Source organism: Myiozetetes cayanensis, unplaced genomic scaffold (assembly GCF_022539395.1).
Source record: "Myiozetetes cayanensis isolate MyiCay16 unplaced genomic scaffold, myiCay2020 scf14, whole genome shotgun sequence".
Taxonomy (NCBI): domain Eukaryota; kingdom Metazoa; phylum Chordata; class Aves; order Passeriformes; family Tyrannidae; genus Myiozetetes; species Myiozetetes cayanensis.
In genome coordinates, this window is record NW_026087048.1 from 6,613,168 (window position 1) to 6,634,620 (window position 21,453).

Genomic DNA, 21,453 nt, shown 5'->3' on the forward strand with positions numbered 1-21,453 from the left:
TCCAAAGCACTATTTCTCATTAGTATGATGAAATGTATTTTAAGAACAAATATGTGTCCTGTGCACTAGCAAACCTGATGATAGGTGTTAATCCCAGCTGAATGGAGTTAGAATTTTTTAATCCTTTTGAGAAAGTACAGACCACTTCTGGAAGGGAAGTACTGAATTGCGGTTGCCACGACTTCTCAGGTCCTTGTACTCAATTGAACTGTTTTATTCTTTCAGTACAGCTCACACGAGAAGCCTATGTGTTTATGTACATACTGTCACCTTAAACAAACATGCTTGCATCTCCTCTGGCCATCTGCTCCTGAAGCTGCAAGCTTTTCTCCCTTCCCCTTCCTCCTCAGCACCCCCACACATGCTGGGTGCAGAGTTAACTCAATGAAAGGCATGGCAGTAAAATCCTTCCTCCACACAGGTCACAGATCTCAGTTTCTCTTTTTCACTTACAGTCTACAATGTGACAATAATACACTGGAGGATTTTGGCATATGGTGTTAATCACTGGAGATAATACTGGAGATTCTTTCACTATCTTATTTTAGCTGGTTTAGCTCCAAAATGTCCTAACAGGGACCAGTACTTGGGTTTACCAAATGGTGTGATCACTGAGCAGGAAGGCACCAGCAGGTCTGAGGAGCTTAAAGTCCAAGGACACGAACAGGTTCAGGATAAATGCAACGTGCAAAGAAAGCGATGGGAGTGGTGTGGTAGGTCCTGGGTTCAGCAACCTCTGAAAACCTAAACAAAAGAGTGGGAAAAGTAAAAACAGAACAGAGTCTGGAATGGGTGGAAGGGCACATAGCAGAATGGCTGAAGCTTGAGGTACAGGAAAGATGAGGAAACACAATAATAGCAAAAGCATCCATAAAAGCAAAAACTCGTGTAATTGTTGCTCTGTACAGTTGCTCTATCTCCAGGCTCTGGTGCAGGCAGACAAAGGTTCCCTCCACACATGTCCTCAGACAGCAGTACATGAGGCAGCTCTGAACCAGCAGCTGTTCACTGCAGTTAGTGTGGCACTGAGCCTGAGCTAATAAGCCCTGCTGAAAAGAACACAGCTACAGGGCTTCCATTTGGCTTGGAGAACAGGCTGAGTGAGCTTGTGTCTGGTGAATGAAAACTCAACAGACATATCTGTGCCTTCATGTGTAAAAAGATGGTCTAGTTTCTACCACCTGAGTATGGTTTCTACCACCCAGTATTGGAACTGGAACTCCTCAGTCTTTCAAAGGGTCCCAGTCTCTATAAACACAGCCCCATATGCAAAAAAAATAAAATAAAAAAGGGGTAGTAAACATTCCTTCTTTTTAGATGTGAACTCCTGCCTCCAATGAAATAAGGAGTAAAATTCCCATTTATTTCAATGAGGACAGAACATTCCCTTACACATTTGAAGTTGTATTTCATGGAATACAATGAAAGTACATTGATACCTGAACTCCAAGAAATCCTTATAGTGCCTGGACTTTTTGAACACCTTTGTTCTTAGAAGGATTTAAAAGACAGGAAGAGTCTGAATACCTGGAAAAACTTTCACTCTCATTTTCCTGGAGTGTTTGCTAATAAATAATTGCATCCTGCTCTTGAAAGTCATTCAGTAGGAAATAACTGACATGTATACAGCTACCAGTAAAAATCTACTTTAAATAAACTCATTTGTCATTACCTTTCTCAAGGCAGCTGTTGTCAGCACCATTACCATTCAAATTTGTTTTGCCTTTGACAATTAAGATGATATCAACAGTGAGAGAATTCAACAATTTCCATTGTTCCAAGCAGATAAGCAAGTTAGTTCTGTGCTGCAAGCCATCACTGTTGCCATAATTAACTGACTGTGTACTGAAGAACTGTGATGTTTGAGATTATTCAGCCTTGACTGGATTGTATCAGTGACTAAATGTTTACTTACTGAACTGAATGATTACTCCAAATCCCTGTCTTGTCTCCAGCAGTTTCAAGGCTTTTTGTCTGATACAGGTACTTCTTTTTTTAGTTTATCTGTTACAGTTTTTGCATCAAATTTGAATGTGAACCAAGTTATTTGGAATTTGATGTTGCTTCTATAGTGACACTGCTACAGAATACAGAAAGACATGGGGCTGACCTCAGCCTGAATGCTTGAGAACTGTAATTTTCACAGACATAAATAAGTTTTAGCTCTTTTGTATTAGAATCTGCAGCCTTTCCCGGGAGCTTGTTGTTATATACATCACAGTTTGCTCACACAGGAGGCCTGATGACTTCTCTTCCTTTTCTAGATTTTCATTAATAATGAATGGCAGAATTCCGAAAGTGGGAGAATATTCCCAGTATATAATCCAGCAACAGGAGAGCAGATCTGTGAGATTCAGGAAGCTGACAAGGTAATTCATCCCATGAATGGGTATATGTATAAATGAAAGGTATAAATAGTTCATATAATAGATAATAGAAATTTATAAATAGATCAAAGCAACCAGTCCAGGATAGAACTGTTGGACAGTTCTTTTATTGATCATAGTTCCAAAACTCATCGTCTGACGAAGGTCGTACAACAGCAAATTTCATAAGCCTGATTATGTTATTTACCTTTGTGCCTTCAGTTTTTTTGTTTCTTCTTCACAGGCTGATACGGACAAAGCAGTGAGGTCAGCCCGGCTTGCTTTTTCTCTGGGTTCTGTTTGGAGGAGAATGGATGCATCGGAAAGAGGTCATCTTTTGGATAAACTGGCAGACTTGGTTGAGAGAGACAGGGCAATTCTTGCTGTAAGTGGCACAAGAAAATCAACAGTCAAATCATTTGTCAGTTTTATATTCTGAGAGCAAATTGGTGCATGAATGTGTTCATCTGAGTTGTGTTTAAAAGCCACACTCAGCCTCACGGCTGAGATGTCTGGCTGTCTACTCACACCCTGATCCAAAGCACATAAAAGTCAACAGGAGCCTTCCAGTGGGCTCAAATGAGCTTTAAATTGGACAAACTGGACATCACAAGGATGCAGGGGTGTGCACACACATCTATGCCTGCACTTCTGACTTTTCTAGAGTAAAAAATGCCAGACTAAGTGATCGGTGCAGCCACTCCCAAAGTGGCAGGTGAAATGCTCGCCGACACTCGGGCGGGGACACGAGTTCTGGGCACGGCACTACTTCGCTGTTGGATGAAGCCATCGAAACAGTGGCATTGTTAATGTTGTTTTCCGCATGTCAGCTACTCTGAACTAAGCCGGAGAACATCTTAATTCCAGCTTTGTCAACACTTAAATCATCTTACCACCGGCGTATACTGTAAAATCGCCACAGGGAAAAGGAAGTGCACAGCAAATCAAGTTTACTCTGCCTGTCATTTGATTTTTATTTCTGAAGCCAAGTTCTTTACTGAATTGCACTGCAGGCAATGCCATTAATTGCTCTTGGGGATATAAGTCAGTGCAGAATTAGGCCTCCATTCTTCTCTATAGAAACTCATTTGATGGTTGGTGTGTTACACAGGGGCGTCCTTTGCCCATTCTTAACGATTTCTGTTAGACAGCTATTGAGAATAAGTTAAGCTTCTCAACATCTTAGGGTATTTTATTGGATTCTTTTTGCTAAATGATCTTAGGAATCCCTCAGAGGATAGCTTATAAGATACTTTTAAAAACTAGGAATATTAACTTAAAAATAAGGACATTAGCTTGTTAATTTATGAGCTTCCCTAGAGGAGAGTTTGTTTATTTGATGGCAATAAATAAACTGGCTGTACAGTATAGATATCTCAGACCTCAGCAGGAGTCTTGGCAGCCATATAGAGAAATTTTTATATTCACATTAATTATATAAAGAGGGATATGTCCATTCTTCTCTTTATGGATTCAGATCGTTAATAAGGGGTTACAAGGAGCCCCTTCTCAGCTGTTATCATTAACATAACAGAACCTGGTTTGACAGGCATTTTTATCTTGGCTCCTGATTAAAGCAATTCAGCATTTATAGATCTGGACCAAACACAGTGGCTATTAGGTTCAAAATATACAAAGGCACATGCACATGCATGTGGATACACACATAAACCCACAAGACAGACAGATAAACAAACACACATAAACACACACATGTTCCTTAAATCACAGCCATTCCAGAATACTCCAGAAGAGACCACTTTTTTTTTTAAGGAAAATGTTTTTTGTTCACATTTGCAAAAAGAAGTAACAAAGGGGATCAAATAATTGTTCTGAAACTTCTGGGGTAAAACTATGCCAAGATGTAACTGGCTGGTCCTCTTTAAAATCTTTGTCATGACTGAAGAGCTGTTAAGGTGGTGAATACTGAAGTACAATAGTCCAAAAATGTTACTGTGCTTATATCTCTTAACTTTTTCTTGTCCTCCAGACTATGGAATCCCTGAACAGTGGTAAACCCTTCTTGCAAGCTTTCTATGTTGATCTCCAGGGAGTCATAAAAACCCTGAGGTATTATGCCGGTTGGGCAGACAAAATCCATGGAATGACCATTCCTGTAGGTAAGGGGAATTAAAGCACTTAAACCTCCTCATGGCCACATGGCTTAATAGGTTACAGCTTCATGGAATGGAGAAGAGAACCTTGTTTTGATCTTACAGTGTGTAGTGTGTTGCTGAAGCAGATGTTTGAAAGTCAGAGGTTTGAAAGATGCCCTGCTGTTGTTCTGCCCGACGTGCACATCTCAAGAGTGCCTGGTTTCTTTTGCATGTGACCATCTGAGAAGGGGACAGCTCAATACCTACATTTAAATACTGAGACACATAAAAATGGATGCAGTATAAACCTGACAAATACATTGGAACTCATGAAAATAGTATTAACTGCCTGTTAAAGAAACAGTATGTTTACATATAGGTCTTGTTTAAATGTATCTTCTTATTGCTTATGCAAATAATTTTACTTGGGACTAACATTGGATCTATATTAATTTATACTTTGAAAGAGGTGGTAATGTTACTATACAGAACTACACACATATCAGATATGTTTTGTTAAATATGCTTCTTCAAATTATTCAGTGAGATGAGTTTTTTATTGTAAGTATGAGATAGATCTTTATGAGTTCTAGGAAATTATTATGTTCTTCTTTTTTGCCAAAGAGATAAGAAAAAAGGCTTACCATTATTTTTGTTTAAAGAGTCTCTTCCTCCTGCCCCTCCCTCCCAACTGTTTAACAAATACAAGCTGCATTTTCGATGCAAAAATATTCATTTGCAGTCTGGACTAGATGTAGCAAGTGCTATAATTATGCAACATGGCAAAATAGCAAAGGTAGGTGCAGTCATTAAGATAAATGTAGTCATCTTTCCCCCGCATAAAATCATTTTTTTTAAAAATATTAAGGAAAACGAACATTCGTTCTCTGGGTTCTTTTTGGCTTCACAGTGCACGCTGTTCATTGCATAAGCATGTTAGGCACACTCCGAGGTGAATGGACTTTGGTGTTGCCCACCTATTTCCCTGGTGTTACACTGTGTAACACGATGTCTGCAGTGCACTCATTTGCCTCTGTAGAACAAAGCATGAAACTATTTAAGACAGACAAGCAGATAAATTGAAAATGCACGCCTAAAATTTTCAGAAGGAAAACAGATCATGTAACCCTTATTGCAGCGTTACTTATTGTGATGTTTCACCTTATTAAAACTGCAATGTGTTTATCAGCACTAGTTTATTTTCACCAAAGAAATGACAATATTATTATTTCAGGTGTAGATTCTCCTGCAAGGACTCAAAGATTTCCACAGTCATTTAGGCTGAGATTCGTAAATCCCGTTTTTGCTGCTTGCACTTCCCATTTAATCATACAAAAGTGCAGACTACACCATAAATTCGTACATTCAGCAAATTTCCTGTCCCCTAATCTCTTACTCCCTGGTCACTGAATGCCTCCTTCTCACTCCTTAGCCCTGCAGGTACAGAGAAATTAGGTCAGTCACCAAAAGCCATTACCAGGTTAAGGAGAATAAATATTCTCTGCTTATTCTTTTTTTCAATTGCTGTATAGGATAAAAACCGATTTTTTTTTTTTTCAGTGAGGAGGGTTATGCTGGGCAAAAGGAAGGCACATTTTCAGCACACCTTCCTCAATGCAAACTCTGTGTTAACACAGTTATCAGTAGTGTTGAATCATAGGTCCATTCACAGATTTTCAGGATACCAATTAGTTCTTCCTCTTGCTTTAACACTCCTCCTTATCCATCTAGTTTCACATCATAAATTTGTCATTCTCATAAAGCTATTTTAGAGCAAAGCCAGTGCTCTTTAAGTTCACTTACCACCAGCTCATCAGTTAAACAAACAAGACAACAAAACCAAAATAAAAACATGATTAAATCTCCTTTTTCTGTTCAGAGTGCTAATAAATCAGAAACCTCTCAATCTTTCATCTGTTTCTGTTGAGGCTTTCTTTTCCTCTAAAATAAAAATAGTCAAGTGATAGACAAGTAGAAGAAGAACAGTGCATCTTATAGTCACATTCCTTTTGGTCCCAGAGCTACAAAACCTTCAGACTGCCCTTTGCTTGCTCCCATGTGTAAAGCCTTGATGATTTAAATTAAAACAGAATGAGGCTGGACTAGAAACTGTTAAACTAATAAACTGAATGCAAACAGAAATGTATCTTTAAATCAATATATGATATGATACAGTTTAAAGAACCAACTCAGCTCTCCTCACCCACTTGTTTGCTGTGTCCTGCTACATGAGGCATGGGACTGTATGATGGTTGTTATGCAAATAAAATATCCAGGATGGAGACTCCTGATGGAAATCTGAGCAAACACATCTGTGGAAGATATTGCTGTCCCAGAGTGAGATCCCTGGATAAATGGAGTTTGCTTTCTGATTAAAAAATTAAAGTCTTTGGGCCAGGTGCTAAGCAGCTGCAAATTGATCTTGCTCTATTAATATTAGTGAGGACTGAAGAATGTCAGTTTACATCAGCTGAGAATATTAACAAACCCTTTTAACACAAAATTTTAGATTGTATGTGGGATCAGTGTCAGATTCCTCTCAGGCAATGTTCTTCTGGAGGCCAGCTAGTAAGATAAGAGTAACAACCATCAACCATAGCACCTTAGAATAAGTGTGATTAGCATGACTTGTATAAACTAATCTTAAAACTCTAAAACATTTTAAGTTTCCTATGTAAGTTTTAAGCACAAGGGAGCTTTCTGTGCTCACTGTTTAGAATAAGAGATTCACTTAATTCTTGAGTTATTTCACCATGGGAACAGCTTGTTTTACACTGTGGGCAAGGTAGTCCTTAGATCCATCTTTGACCTGTCCAGAGACATCCAAGGCTCCTGAATAACTTCAAGTCACATATGTTCCCAAAGATATTGTTAGAAAGCAACCTCAAAAATCCCATCTTGACAGTAAGTCCGTGGATGATGAACTTTGGAAGTAGGTGTCAAAAAGGGCAGCTGTCTGGAGCCTAGTGGAAGACAGCAGGGAGAGCAGCTCTGCATGGGAGGTACTGCTCCACAGAAAGAACGTTCTGCCCACATTGGGAAGGATTAACCACCATTTGTCTGAGCTGGCAAGCAGGTCCAGGTTATCTATAACTTGTGTTATGAAGCACACAGACAAGTGGCACTGATTATGCCGTGACAATCTAAAGTCAGACAGTGCTAACGTAACTGTGTTACTGTTGTGTTGCCACCATCCTTCTGGCTAAGAACCCACCTCTCAGTACTACCCAGTACCAGCTGGTATTTTTAGCTGACTCTTCTGTAAGCCTCTCGAGCACTTAGGCAGTTTTGCTTGTATGTACTTCTCTGTATTTCAACTTCACTTCTGTCAGGGCTGATGAATTTTCCTATGGTCTGTGGACCACTGCTAGCATCTGTGAACAGTAGAATGGAAAACCAAACTGATCATCTCAATCTGTGACACAAATATTCTCATCTCCACTGGGAAGTTGATTCAGAGATCAAAATGGTAAAACAATGTTTTGTCGATGCAGAGCAAATCAACTGTTAAGTATTTTTTTCCACCTTTTCCTGATGTGAATCTCTTTTGTCTCTTTCCCTCCCTCTTTTACTTCCTCTGCTGTGTCCTTTGTCTTGGATGCAGACTATTGTTACCTTTCTCATAATTATCTGTATCTGGCCCCCAGCTGATGCATTAGCTCAGGTTTCTACTGAGCAAATCCCATAAAGCAGATGGATAGAAAGAAGCAGACCTGAAAATAAGTTATTTCTAATCAAATTCAAGTTGAAGTCTTTTCTTAAACCCAAGAAACTTTGTGGATTAACCTGTTTATTGTTACCAGGTGGAGGACATTGCAGCAGGTTCCCCAAACACTGTCCATTGTGAGTTAGGTCCTTCCCCAGTATTGAACAAGGGTGGCTCCAGCTCTGGACTGAAAGGGGCAGAGGCCGTGGCTGCCTGACACTTCACACCCCGGGAGGAAAAGCACAGACCCCTGCCTTGGACAGAACAATGGGAGCAAAAGCCCTGCAATCTCTCCTGCTCCTCTTACTCCCTTCCGCTGTCTGACCCTTTCTTATCCTGGTAAATCATCTCCTGCCATTAAGCCTATGCAACCTTCTCATCATTCTCACATACTTAGTTGAAATGATTTTCCAAGTTAAGAGATTCCATTTTTTCTAGATGACCAAGCACTGCAGGCCAAGGGGCACATTCACCTCATGCCTTTAGCATAGCCCTTGCCTTGGCTATAGCCTCACTGAAAAACATCTGACCTAAATTCAGGGCTGCCTTATACAGTTACAAGACTCAATTTAGGTACAGAAGTGCTGTATATCTACTTTGCACACATGAAGGCCAAGCACACTAACAAAGCTGCTGGTTAGACCGTACCTTAACTGATACCTTAACCAGTCCCCACCCAGAGCAGGTTGTTTTCTGGCTCTTTGCCAATTGAGAAGAAACCTCCGTGGTTTCTAAGGCTGTGTAACTTCAGCATGTGCTCCCAGACCACAGGCTGGAGCAGCAACCACGTGCAGTTTGTGACAGAGACTGAACTTCCATCAGCCCCCATGGCAGTCACTTATCCCAGCCGTGCTGAATGGGCTGCTTGGAGCAGGGGCCATGTGAGTGGATCCCACAGACCACGGGCCTGACCCCAAATCACAAATCTGTTTATTCCATGACCTGACTCAGGCTGCCCTGAGCTCAACAGTTGTTAAGGACTGCCAATCCCACCTAGCACTCACTTTAACTAGTGATACCTCTCATCTCTGGAGTTTTTTTGCCATTTTTGTCCATCAAGACCTTAAAAATAGTTACCAGATCAGAGAGTTAATTAAGTAATTCATTTCAGCCTCATACCATCCACACCTGCTGTTTGTGACTTTCCTGCACCTTTGTTGTTAGGACCTCAGTCCATATTTCTATTTCTGTCAGAAGTTCATTAAGAAAAGCTCATATTTTCCAAGTTTCCAGTGACTGAGCTCCAGGCCATTTCTGACAAGGTCTTGTACACGTTAGATGGAAAAGCAGGGCTCTGTGATGACCCCTGTATACTCATTAGTGTTGTCTTCTGCAGTGACACAAGTCACAAACTTGCCCCCTTCATTCCACATCTACAGGTTGTGGTGTATCATTCCATCACTTCAAACTGCCTGTGTCCCCAGTGGCAGATGACTTGGATGTCTGCCGTCTCTATTGTCCCACATCTGGTTGTATATACACCTTTATATTGCTGTCTTCCAGCCATGCCTTTCAGGAAATTGCCTTTGTGACTCTTCCTTCACTTCTCTCACTCTTAAAAAGCTGATGCCATTTAGTGGCTTCCATGCTACTGCAAATTTTTGTGCTGTACAGCTTGTTCTCTTTCCCAAGGAACAAAGCAGGTTACTTTCTGAGGGGATGCCTGCTCCCTTTGTTCTTCAGAAAGAACAATTAGGTTGCTCCTGAACCTAGGTTTCCCATGCTGGCTCACGAAAAAACACTTCCATGACTTCTTTATTTCTTTTACTGCCATCAAAGGCTGATCTTTAGAGTTTTTCCCCCCCTCTATTTTAATTTTTTTTTTGTTCTGCCAAGTCAAACTGCACTTGAGAGTAACCATGCTCATCTGCTTCAGATGGAGATTATTTTACGTTTACAAGACATGAACCCATCGGAGTGTGTGGACAGATCATCCCTGTGAGTATCTCTACTAGCACTTTCTATTTATTTTCATTTGAACCAGCTCTCTTTAAAGACACATAAAACATGGTCCTCAGCTATGTGTGTTTTCCATTACGAAAAAAGCTGAGCTCATATTGTTGACATATCTTTAACAGCCTCCCCGCAAATGCTTATTTGAACATGCTAATAGGGTTTAGGCTCTGTTATTAGGAGTTAAGTTCTCAAGTCATAGAATTCTCATGATTAAAACAAGCAAAGCAAAACACAGTGTTAATATGCTGTCAGTGGTTATGGATGTTCACACAACTTATGGAAAATTGATGCTTTGCTGTGGTAGTCTTTCTATTTATTTAGTTTTTACTGTGATTTAACAGGCTCCTCAGTTCCTGGGAGAATGTGATGTATTTTAATTCCATTCTTTCCTGCTATTTCTTTTACAAGGCTGGAGGAGAAAAGGAAACTCCAGGAGACATATCATTACAATTAACATTGTGTAGCTAATAAAAGACATGAAATGTTTATTTGTTGTGAGAGAGAAACACATCATTTTGTCAAACTCAATACTGCCCCTAAACCCCAGTATACACCCTTAATAAAATCTTACTGAACAGTGCATGGGAATTGCACCAAGAGGGTAACTTTTTCAGAAGAACCAGTTAACCAGCTTTGGCAGAAATTTCAGTGGGAGGCTCACATATAGCTAATAAAATATTGTGTGGAAGCTTTTATTCTTGACAAAGCACTGGGGGACTAATCGGGACATTCTCTGAAATTTTTGTTGATGCTGATTTTTTATTTTGTTCATGTTAACCACAAAGCCACTAAACAGCAACATGCAGCAATTCTATTACAAAAGGAGCAGCCAAAACAGATTATTTTAACAATTTTGAGCCCGTTTTCCCCATTTATATTGTTGCTATTTCATGTCTTTGTTAAGGGGTGGCTATTGTGTTCGGCACTCTGTGGAAACCCAGAGAAACAGGCTCAGACTCAGACAGTCTGTGGCTGCACCCATCCTGCAAACACCTACACACTCTCCTCGCCTGGGCCTTATGGATGAAAGATCCCACAGCTTTGTCCCCATTCTTCAGCCAGGCATATGGATAAGGATTGGCTAAATGACAGCCCCAGTGTTGCTGGACATCTCTTAGGCTTGTCTCATTGAGTTTAATTGACAAATCTGTTGACAAAATTCGGTCACAGGCTGGAGATCATGCCAAAAATAGGATTTGTTTAGTTCAGATGTGTAAAACTCTTTGCTCAGGGTTCCCAACCATCTACCACGCATGTTTATTTTTCCCCTCAGCTTTGCCCTCCAAAACTTTAAGATGGCTGTCACAAAATCTATTCTAACACTGCTGCTAATCTCTTATGTATTTCCTCCACAGCTACCAGTCACAGGGTACAGCCCCTGGCCATTGCATCAGCAAATACATTATTACAAAAATAAAATTAAACAGCAAGCCTAGCACTGCACTCCTCATCCTCTTTCACATCCCAGCTTCCATCAAAATGTGCTCTTGGGCAGCGCTGTAGCATAAACAGGGCTATATATTGCCCTATAAAACTCCTCCAAGCTCTCCTTGAATACCATTAGAAGTGCAGGCTGTTAGCACACTGCTGGCCCTACAGCTCCCCTCCCAGGTTTATATACTGGAGATGGAATTAAAACATCACTTTGTCTCCAGAGTTTATAAACAACAGGGGGAGTAAAAAATTTGGTGTTCGGTGAAGGAAAGACAGTTGTGTATTTTTTCAAGTTAGCCAGGGGCTAGAGAGATGTCTGTGAGAGTGGCAGCTGATATGCATCAGGCAGTAACACATTCTGGCCAGTGACTGACTTTTTGTGACTGATATTTTCTATTCTCTTTCCAAAGGGGATTATTGTATGCATTTATAAAACTGATTGTGCAAACACAGTTATTTTATTACTCTGGCATTTCCACTTAACCTGTTAGGATCAGGCCTTGATGTGAAAGGCTCGTTATTTTTATCTTTATCCACATATTTGTGCATCAAAATAACAATCACTACAATTTTGCTGCAGTTAAACAAAGTTGAAAAGAAATGACAATACAAAATTTTATATCATCAAAGAGTTTCTCAACTTGTTTTTTACTGTTGTCTTAATGTCTTCCATATAAATTGCTCAGTATGAAGTCTTCAAGAAAATGAAATGTTTTGACCGAGCATTGACATTTATGGACTTTTTATTGTAACTCCATCAATTAAGGATTATACAATTTTGAGTATAAATTTTTTATCTTAAGAGTTACTCAGGGATAAGAAATTTACATCCAAAAATGCTTCAACTTGAATGAACAGTTCCTTCCAAATGTATCAGAAGCAAGATCTATTTGTCATGGGGGAATTAAAAATGCCAGTTGCAAAACAAGTAAGTGAAAGAAAAAGTTGTGACCAAAAAAGATGAACAGATAACAGAATATTTTTTATGGAGATTGCAGGTGGGGGTTCTATTTCTTTGAACAGGAGAGAAAGAAGTGAAAGGTCACTGTTGTTGCTTTCTTAATGGCAGTAATTAAAAAAAATCCTTGCTTTGTGCTGGGAAAGATTTATGTTAAGGATCAGCCTGAGAAATAAGTGAGGTAGCAGCTTGACATCTTGAAAACAAAACACCACGGCAATATTTTTCCATCTATCAACTTTTTTTTTTTTTTCCTGCAGTGGAACTTCCCCCTGCTGATGTTTGCATGGAAGATTGCTCCAGCTCTGTGCTGTGGAAATACAGTAGTTATTAAACCAGCAGAACAAACACCACTCAGCGCTCTCTATATGGGAGCCCTCATCAAGGAGGTAAGAACAGTTGACAGGAATCATGTCTCTGTCACTCTTGGTAGGGAAGGAACTACCAGCACATGTCTGGTTTAATGTGCTCTCTCAGTTTCCATAGGTCGTGCTTACATTCATTCATTCATTCCTATTCTGACAGGCTGGCTTTCCACCAGGAGTTGTCAATATTTTGCCAGGATTTGGTCCAATTGTTGGTGCAGCCATTGCCTCCCATGTTGGCATTGATAAAATTGCTTTTACTGGATCCACTGAGGTAAGAGGATTCACACAGATATTACTGTAAAATGTGAGCAAATACTTCAGTCCTTGTGCTACATTTCTTACTGTCACTGAGTAAAACAGCTACATCTAAACAACAGTGGTCTGTCCTTCCCAGCTAAACTTACGGACTGCAGCACTTCCCAAGCAGAAAGGGCTCCTTTCCTCCAGCCCCTGCTGTGCTCGGCACCTCAGCACAGGAGATATGCCTGGAAAAATATTGCTGGGATTTCCTGTGGGCTTATGAGGATGTGAATCACATGCAAGTAGGCAGAACATCCCGTTTCTATCACAGCACACATAAATGCTGCTTTAACAGCCATAATTTGTGTATCTTGCTGTACTTGGGGAACAGGGGAGAGGAAGGCGGTAAATTGTGCAAAGTGATGTTGCATATGAGTATATTAAGGATGAGGAGGAGGTCTAAAAAGGAAGGAATGCAGGGAGAAAAAGGGATTGTCCAAGGTGTCTGTTCCCAAAATGATGGAAAGAAGCTGGCCAGAGGATGAAGGGAGTCAGTTGTCTCCTGGATGCCAAAATGTCTTGCTATGAGTCTCTGGTGCAGATGTTACAGAGGAGGTTCACTCTGAAGATGAAGGCTGCAATCTACAGAAAGACTAACCCTCAAAACTCACATCAGGTCTTGCTCTCAAATATGTGCAAAGCTGTCTGTTATCAGGGCTGGGGTGGGGATGACAGAGGTACTCCAGACTGAAGTCACAGGAGAAGGGGCCTTATCTCATTGTCTGAAGGCAGACAGAAAGGAATCTCTGTGGGAGTTTCAGGGCTGGTTATATTTAGAGAGTGCTAAACCCAGCCCTTTTCAATTCAAAACCTGACAAACTATTGTATGGAGGGAGCTAAACCCCAGGGATCCAGTCTCTCTTTGATATGTTTCACTCCCACTCATGACAGTGGAAGGCTTTATGAATCCCAGGGATGCTGCTCTTCACAGTGAGGCAATTTGGGTTTTGATTTGAGTGGATACATTCACTGACCAAGCAGCCCTACTAGATATGTGTGGGTATCTCCCTGGTGGGCCCAGCAATTGCAGAGACCCGCTCAATTATTTCAAATAAATTATTCTCGGGGAATTATACTGTATTTGAGTGTGAAAGTCACACACAAGCCTAAATTACCAGTAAAATGTAGTTGCACTCATATGCTTAATTTGCACACAAGTGTTTTGCAATTACTGTATGCCTGTACATGATTTTTTAATGGCAATTTTAGATTCTACTACACACAGGTTACACTGTAAGTCAATGACTACATCAGATTTCAGATTATTCTATGGAATTACTCTAGTCATTACATCTCCTGTAACCAATTAACATTAGCATCCTGGAATATCAAAAACTTTAATATGAGCTGATTACCCCCCATAAATTAAGTTGAAACAATTGTTTTCATAAAGATATGTGGTCTCTGTTTAAGATAAATATTCTATTATACAGGATGTTGCACTGTTTGGAGGAGGAAAAATACAGATGGGTTAGGTTTCAAAGTTGTCTCTTGTAGCCAAAATAAATTTTTATTGTAGTTCCAGACAGCTTTAGTTTTAATAGGCGTTTAAACTCAAAAGCTGTGGGTTTTATACTAACTCAGTGCCTACCTTTAAAAGCCTTACTAATAGGAAGTGAAAAGCATTACAGAGATGAAAAAGCAATTCTCTAAGAACCTAAAGCAAGAACAGATGGAACGTTTTAATGCAGAGTTAGTGTAAACTATTCCATATTGTTTCTGATTTCCTGTAACACTGAATTTTTGTAACAGCAAGTCAACATTGTAACATTTTAAACACAATGCTCTGATATGAGCTGGACTATAGAGTCTCTGACTTCTCCAAAACAGATTTCAATTTCTAATGAAATAATAATGGAAATATTTTGTCTCTCTGGTGCTTGTCTGAGACATGTCAACTGTGCACTCCAGTGATGTGGATTTCCTAGAGCCATTAGGGATATAAACACCACAATATTAACTTCCATTCCCCTGTTCCATCCAGGTGCTAGTTAAGGCAGTTAATACTTCCAACTTGAGCAAGTTAATGATAAAAGCCATCAGTACAAATGCAAAGGTCTTCAAGTTCAGAGTCCAAAGCACAGGTTTTTCCCAAGTTTTCACTATGAGATCCTTTTATATATGTTCTTTACCTTTGAAGTGTGTACTGATGGCTAATGAAAACTCCCCATTTGCCTGTAAAAATCACTAAACCAGGCTATTATTATCTATTTCCTGCAATATTCTTGAAAGGCAGAAACCAGTCTGCTCTTCCTACAAAAAAAATTTAATGCTAATGTTTTCCAAAATGTGTAGAACACAGTCCATAGAAATATGAGCCAAAAGGCCAAGTTCATGACCTTCACTCAATAAAGTCTGACACAGCCACACCAAGGAGCCACCCAGCCCAGCACCTTATCTTGCAGCATGACCAGTAACAGATGCTCACAGAAGAAGGGACCATGTGTAGAGTGATCCTTTCCTTGCTGTAGCCTCACAGCTTCTGGCAATCAACAACTTACAGACTTCCTGAGCCCAAAGGCGCGTGAGGACAGTTGTATTTAATAGCACCAATGGCCTTTTCCCCCATACATTAGTGTAGCACCTCTTGAAACTCCTGACTGTTGGGAGGCTTCAAGCCCATGGCTATGCAATGACAAAACATAAGTGACTTCTAACTTATGCTTCTGATTTCTAACTTATGAGCTGTCCAGTGTGCACTCTCTTTGCTGGTTTTTAGATTCTCTAGTGCTCTGAATTTTTTTAAAAAGTACTACTATTTATTTTCACACTTTCCCCCACAAATAATATGTGAAAAATCATAAAGAGCTCTATTATTGTTTGATTTCACTTCTCTCCCTCTTTCCTGCTGCCCCTCCTTTCAAGGTTAGCTTACCCACATTCAAAGAGTAGTCTGCCAACTCTTTCATCCCTTAGCCTGCCTGCTTCTTGCTTCTTCATGCCTTCTCCCGTGGATCACCTCCTCTCCCAGTCCCCCAGTGCATGGCTCTCAAAACTCCACACTAGGAAGGGTTCTGCAAACACCTGGCAGGCTCTGGCCCTCACTCTGACAACTGTCATATTGAAAGAAATAAAATCATATGAAGTATGAATGCAGGCCTAAAAATACTGTGCCTTCTTAGAGTCCAGTAACTTTCTTGGCTTCTCTGCTTGCTTTGGTTCTCACTCTTCAACAGCCTGTTTGGTACAGGCATTTTAACAAAGGTGTTTATTTTTACTGTGTCAGTTTCAGTGAACCAGGGCTAATCCATGATCCCCCTTAATTATGACAATCTCCTCTCAAGGTTTCACAAGCACATTTTTTCCTCATCTTCCACAATCAGATGAAACTTAAACTGCCATAACCAAACTTTCTTCCAGCTAATATGACCATGTCAACAGTCATTCCTATCCCTTTCCTACCTTCCCTTGAAAGCCCATAATCAATTTACATATCTCATTACATCTCACTGAATTTCTCCTTGATTTTCTGGTCCTGAGCTGCAGGGTGAAACTCACTCACCAGGACCATGGGAGAGGTTCTGTAAAGCTCAGCTATCTCCCACACTATCCCTCTTGTGCACTATAAGTGCCTTTTCCTTTTACACTGCCCCTCCCCGCCTCAGCTTCTTCACCGTTCCACACCTTCTTGTCCATTTGAGTTCCTTCAAGGAACTTTGTAACAATGATTTAAATAAAATAAATCGTTTATAATTTCTGAGTTAGTTTAAGAACAGATCCAAACTCAGGATGTCTGACTCACCCAGACGCTGAGGGGAAATGTTGGTGTCTGCTGTTGGGCTGCAGAGCTCAGAACTACTGTAGACATTGTACAAGTCTCTTCCCCAGTGAAACGAACAGTGGGCCTTACGTATTTCCAAGAAAAAGTGCTGATGAGGGGACAATTTTTACACATATCAGAAATGCAGAATTCTTCACATTACCTTCTTATTCTCCAAAAGAACTTCTGCATAACAAAAAAGGTGAGAGGCCTTCACATAGCAAAGAATGCAGCCATCAGAAGCTGCTTTACTCTTGATTGGCCTTTATTTCCATTCAAATCTGTGAGCTCAGTTAAGGCTTTGCAAATACAGTAATTTTGACTGCTCTGAGCTGTCTGCCCATGTCTGTACCTGTGCTCCATCTGAACTGAACTGTGTGTGGGAACGTAAGTTCCTGGTGCACAGGGAGTAGTTGGATGCAGTATGTTCTGTGTCTAAAATTAGAGATGATTATGGAGACCAAGAAGTTATAAATTTTTTTAAATGTGCATTTAAAGCACTGCCTGGATTAAAAATTGTATTTTGATTGTTGCAAAAGTTTAATGAGCTCTAATAACTTCTGTTCAAAACCAAATGTGTAACCTCCAAATCAGAGTGGCTTACAACTCCCTCCAGTTGTTAAACACTCTCAAGATGAGAATTATAGATAGCACACAAAACATTTGAAGCTCTGGCCAACAAGAAATGTATCCTAAGTGGCTGGTTTCTACTTTGTTCAAACTACGACCCATTAAAATGCAGACAGATTTAAGATAGGATTCAGGTCTGTGTTCAGGCAGTTCTGTAGAGTAACCCAAATAAATATCCAACAAATTGGTTTGGATGCCTGTGTAAACAAAAGGTCTATAAACAACTGCAATAAATCCCAGCGAAAGAGTCTGCATTTTGCTTGGAAGAATGTTTTCTTTATGCACTTAGATTAACAAACCATGATCTCATCATTAGTCAACAAGATACTAGAGAGACCATCAAAGCAAACTACGGGAGAGTTAAGATTGATTCATGCCAAACAAATGTTTGTAGCTAACAGCTGTATTACCACTGATTCTAATTTACTCAGCAGGATTCTCCTTTCATTTCCGAAGTGAGATGAATGTCACAATGCATGATGTAGACACAATGTCTACCTGCTGCACGAGCAGTGAGCTATGTCAGCTCTCCTGAATCACACAATCTCTTGCTGGTTTTAGGTATCATGAAGAGTTGCATCCTGGCATTTTTTACCTTAGCAACAAGAATCCTAAAGGTGACCTGACCCATCCTGAGAAGTCTGTGAGCTTAGGATGCTACACACATGCCCCATGTAATGACTCAGGAGGGCTACATTAGCATTCATTCCTGCTTTTGCAACATCTTTCTGATCCTAACTTGTACAACTTGTGCTTCCTGATTGAGAAGGAGTTGTTATCGTTTTCCTTTCTTTGTGTTTTTGGTAGCATTTAGGGAGCTGTCCTTGGGCAACTGTTGTGCCTCTTTGCCTAAGAAAGATACATGTCAAAAGGGTTCACCTTCTTAAAATCAATACAAACAGCCTATCAGCCCTATCAAGAGTTTAGTCACGGCCTTTCATGGGGCCAGGATTTAAGGCAAAGAACAAATGAGCCGTTTATAGCTTAGGATTCTCTCCAGGAATTTCTGATTGGGATTGCCTTTTCACTTGTGCTGCACTATTCACTAGGCTCTTTATAGGGCATTGCACAGTCAAATAAAGCTGCTGGTATTTCAGATTTGCTTGTCCTTGCCGGAGACACACCCTGAACATGCCCGGAGGTTCTAAAATGCTTCTCAGAAAGATTTTGCATATAATCTGGAATTTATAGAAAATGAGGCAGCAGCATGGGTTTGAAGGTTTTGCCAAAATACTGACATCAAGTGCCTCCATAGCTGGAGAGAGAAAACTGTACTTTCAGAAAACATAGAAAAATTCTGTCTGGTCATACCATCTCCCCAAAACTTAATCAATCTCTTGTAACTTCAAGCAATTACTATTCTTCAGATATGCTCTCAAGAAAGGCAACAAAGGTATTATTTAAAATGACTCACTGATGATGTATGTCTCCTTTGCCAAATTTTGCAATGCCCATGGAATCTTTTAATCTGCACAGTTCCCTGTGTTACCTTCACTGTGGTAGTGTGCAAGAAAATGCCCTGCTGTTCAGCTCGACTGCTGTTCCCCTACATTCAGGTGTTCCCTAGTGATTTGCCATGTATGTATGATCAAAAGAAGGTTCAGAGCAGGGGAGAACTCAGACATTCTGAATGATAGAGCTGTAGAGGAAGTACCACGAACCTTGGAGGTTTGCTTTTGACTCATGAGACTTCTAGTGCTTTAACATAACAGGCAAACCCACGTATGCAGAAAATGGAAAATTAAAGAACATGAAAGGCAATAAACTGTTTTTCATTTCTGCACAAATTATTTAAAATGTGACTGCTTAAGCTGCTTCTTGAAAGAGACATTAAATTTCCAAGTACAGGAGGCATAAACAAGCGACAGTCAAATGTATTAGGTCATGATATACTCTCAGTGCCTAACGTCATACCCTTCGCAATCCAGGACTTAAAGGACTATTCTTCACACAGCCTTTCTTGCACAGGGGTGCCTCAAAATGCTTGTTTAATCTTTGTTGTTGTTGTTGTTCTGCATAACAAATTGTTTTCTTTGAAACAAGCCAAATTACATCTGCCTCACCCTCCGTGCAGTTTACAAGGTTATGGTACTTCACAAGCTATCCAGGGATACTCCTGATATCAATCTTGAAGCCTATTCAAAACAGGGATGGGGAGTCAGGGCTTTCTCTGCCAACATTCCTGCTGAATAATCGCACAGCTCCATTATCTGTGGGGGAGTCCTCTCTTCCAGCGTTCCCTTGCAAGGCTGTTCTGCCTGTTGGGAGCTCGGGGATAGAGCTGAGAGACACCGCAGGAAGCGTGTACTGAAAGGCCATGCAGATTGCAACACTATCACTTATCCCTTTCATGCTGTCTCTCTCCATAAAGAGAGGGTCGGTCACAAAAGGCCGCCTTTGTCACTAAATAACCACAGCGCTGGTGCCTTCCCTAAGACTTTTCTCAACGTGTAAGAGCACAGGGCACAATGGGAGCACAGGGAACAAAAATGCTTATGCTGATTTCTAGCGGGAAGGACACAGTCAAGCTTTCCATTAAATTTGGACTTGGAAACTTGATAACAACTTATCTGTATTAAAAATACTCTGGACCATACTTTTCCAAAATAACACCATTGTCTCCAAGCCCTTTGGACTTTAATATTTGCCATGTACATTGTATTTGGATTTGCCTAATTGCCTGTCACTTATTGGCATAGAATCCTTTGGAAATCTCTACTTACATTGTACAACAGTACAAAACTGTTTTGACATTAAAGTGGAAAGGAAGGCAGAGAGGTGAGGGCTGCATACATTGCTCTGGCTTCCCTGAGAATTTCTGAGGGGGAAGGGGTGGTTGTTGTTTTTGAGAGAGGGAGGTTCGAGGCAGTGAGGGTGTGAATGGCATTGGCTGGCACTGGCTATAAACACAGAACTCTGCTTTGCAGTGTAAGTTTTCAGCACAGTTGGAGAGGCTGGAATTTCCAGATGACATGCTCGATGTATGAGGTGGGGGTGGAAGGCAGAAAGGGTCCTTCTTTTTCAGGTTCACTTCTGGCTGTCAGTCAAACATAGCAATAAAATCAGCTCCAATTAAGGGGATATGCAAGGAATTTCATGATAATGTCAACACTCCATTCCATCAATACTTGGATAAAGAAAAATAGCCCTTTAAAAAAAAAAAAAGAGAGAGAGAGAGAGAAATAACCTCAGTCACACTCAACTGTGGTATCACCAGATAAACAGTTAATCAAAAAAGTACACGAAGTGGTTGACAACTCCTTCATTATCCTGTGGGGGGTTTGCTTTGTTTTTTTGGTTTTATTTTTTTTTTTCTTTGGGGGCCCTGGTTTCTGTTTCATTTGCCTTCTGATTACTCCAGTGCTGACTTAACTTTCTCTAGCAGACTGCCTTCAATTCTCTGAGAGGTTCAGCTTCTCATCCATTAACCCCTTGCTGCAAGAAATCTCACTCACATAACCTTAGAAATAGAAAATAGATAGAGAAACTAGAGAAAAAAATCCACCTCTGGACTCACTCTCATCTCACTTCACATCTAACTTTCTGTGTGACATTAAAACATGTCCCAATTAGAAGAAAGCACTTATCAAGGTTCTCAGGCTTCTCAATATTCCATAGGTTTAATCCTGTGTTTAAACATGTAGGAGCCTAAATCTACCTGTGATTACTTCCTTAGCTGCATAATAGGCACAGTTACACTGCACCAGTATAAAATCTAATCTGGTTTGGATTTGTTGATCCAGGGAGAGAAGAATTACCAGGGAGCACAGCTGCCTGTCCAACTGTACTGATGTGGAAACATGTCAAATATGTAGCTGTCAGATTTCTACTCCATTTAACCTACTCTCATGTTCATTGGCGAGGTCTGCAGTTTGTGGC

General features: G+C 40.4%; 1 protein-coding gene across 4 annotated transcripts in view; it reads left to right on the top strand.

The window, feature by feature from the left end:
• ALDH1A2 (aldehyde dehydrogenase 1 family member A2) overlaps nucleotides 1-21,453 on the top strand; it is a 75,991-nt gene that overhangs the window by 44,740 nt on the left and 9,798 nt on the right. For all 4 annotated transcript variants that reach the window (XM_050309862.1, XM_050309863.1, XM_050309861.1 and 1 more), the window contains exons 2-7: nucleotides 2,265-2,369; nucleotides 2,611-2,751; nucleotides 4,357-4,486; nucleotides 10,045-10,106; nucleotides 12,777-12,905; nucleotides 13,042-13,155. In XM_050309862.1, the coding sequence (XP_050165819.1) occupies nucleotides 2,677-2,751; nucleotides 4,357-4,486; nucleotides 10,045-10,106; nucleotides 12,777-12,905; nucleotides 13,042-13,155 (510 nt within the window). In that variant the 5' untranslated portion in view covers nucleotides 2,265-2,369; nucleotides 2,611-2,676. The remainder of the gene's footprint in view (nucleotides 1-2,264; nucleotides 2,370-2,610; nucleotides 2,752-4,356; nucleotides 4,487-10,044; nucleotides 10,107-12,776; nucleotides 12,906-13,041; nucleotides 13,156-21,453) is intronic.